At 74.7% G+C, this 1,133-nt stretch overlaps 2 protein-coding genes across 2 annotated transcripts in view; both read left to right on the forward strand.

The window, feature by feature from the left end:
- Nucleotides 1–710, forward strand: part of LOC121342197 (5-aminolevulinate synthase, erythroid-specific, mitochondrial-like) — a 1,234-nt gene extending 524 nt beyond the window's left edge. The window contains exon 2 of the mRNA XM_041416430.1: nucleotides 273–710. Coding sequence (XP_041272364.1) covers nucleotides 273–427 — 155 coding nt within the window. The 3' untranslated portion in view covers nucleotides 428–710. The remainder of the gene's footprint in view (nucleotides 1–272) is intronic.
- Nucleotides 711–738: 28 nt separating this feature from the next.
- LOC121342201 overlaps nucleotides 739–1,133 on the forward strand; it is a gene marked incomplete at its 5' end in the record, with an annotated part of 7,319 nt that continues 6,924 nt past the window's right edge. Inside the window, one exon of the mRNA XM_041416431.1 lies at nucleotides 739–1,058. Coding sequence (XP_041272365.1) covers nucleotides 739–1,058 — 320 coding nt within the window. The remainder of the gene's footprint in view (nucleotides 1,059–1,133) is intronic.

Consider the following 1,133-nt stretch of genomic DNA (forward strand, 5'->3'; position numbering starts at 1 on the left):
CAATCGGGGGGGACACGGGGGAACACAGGGACAAAGGGGGGGCACCGGGACACGGGGGGGTGCATCGGGAACGAGGGGGGGGCACCGAGATATGGGGACACGGGCGGGACATGGGGGGGACACACGGGGACAAGGAGGGGGAACGGGAACCGGGAGGGACACGGGGACATGGAGGGGACACGGGGTGAGGAACAGGACGTGGGGGGACAAGGGGGGGTCACTCGGGGGGTCACTCGGGGGGGTCCCCGCTCACCGTGCCCCCCGCCCCCCAGACCAGCTGTCCGAGTGCTGGGGGGCGCTGGGGCTGCCCCGGGACTCCCCCCTGGGCCCCGCCTGCGCCTCCTGCCAGCGCCCCCTGCACCTCTCGCTGATGAGCGCCTGGGAGCGGCAGCACTTCCAGCAGGGGGCGCTGCCCCAGACCGCCTGACACCCCCGGGCTGAGACCCCCGGACTGCCTGAGACCCCCGGACTGCCGCCTGGGACCCCCGGACTGAGACCCCCGGACTGCCTGAGACCCCCTTAAAACCCCGCGGAACCGCCCCCGCGCCCCTCCCAGTGCTCCCAGTTCGGGTTCAGGCTGTTCCCAGTCCCCCCCAGTCCCCCCCAGTTGAGGCATCACCACATTTCGGGGCTGGGGGTGACCCCCTCTCTCTTTTGGGGGGGTCCCCTCATTGCCCCCCCTCAATTTTCCCCCTTTTCTGCCCCCCCAGTGCCCCACCCCCCCGGGACGCGGCTCTGGCTGTCGCCGAGGTCTCCGTGCTGTCGCTGCTGCTCCTGCTGGCCCTGAGCAGCAACCTGCTGGTGCTGCTGGCGCTGCGCCCCCCGCCCCGCGCCCCGCGGGGTCCCGGGCAGCCCCCGGCCCGCCCGGCGCGGCCGCTCCGCCGCTACCTGCGGCACCTGAGCGTGGCGGACCTGGCGGCGGCGGCGGGGCTGGTGCTGCCGCAGCTGCTCTGGGACCTCACGGACCGGTTCCGCGGCCCCGACCCGCTCTGCCGCCTCACCAAGTACCTGCAGGGCGTCGCCATGTTCGCCTCGGCCTACGTGGCCGTGGCCATGGCGTGGGACCGGCACCGGGCCATCTGCCGGCCGCTGGGGACAGCGCGGGGACACGGCGGCGGGGGGGGGGCAGGGCG

The sequence above is a fragment of the Onychostruthus taczanowskii genome, unplaced genomic scaffold, assembly GCF_017590055.1.
Source record: "Onychostruthus taczanowskii isolate IOZ18803 unplaced genomic scaffold, ASM1759005v1 scaffold510, whole genome shotgun sequence".
In the NCBI taxonomy this organism is placed as follows: domain Eukaryota; kingdom Metazoa; phylum Chordata; class Aves; order Passeriformes; family Passeridae; genus Onychostruthus; species Onychostruthus taczanowskii.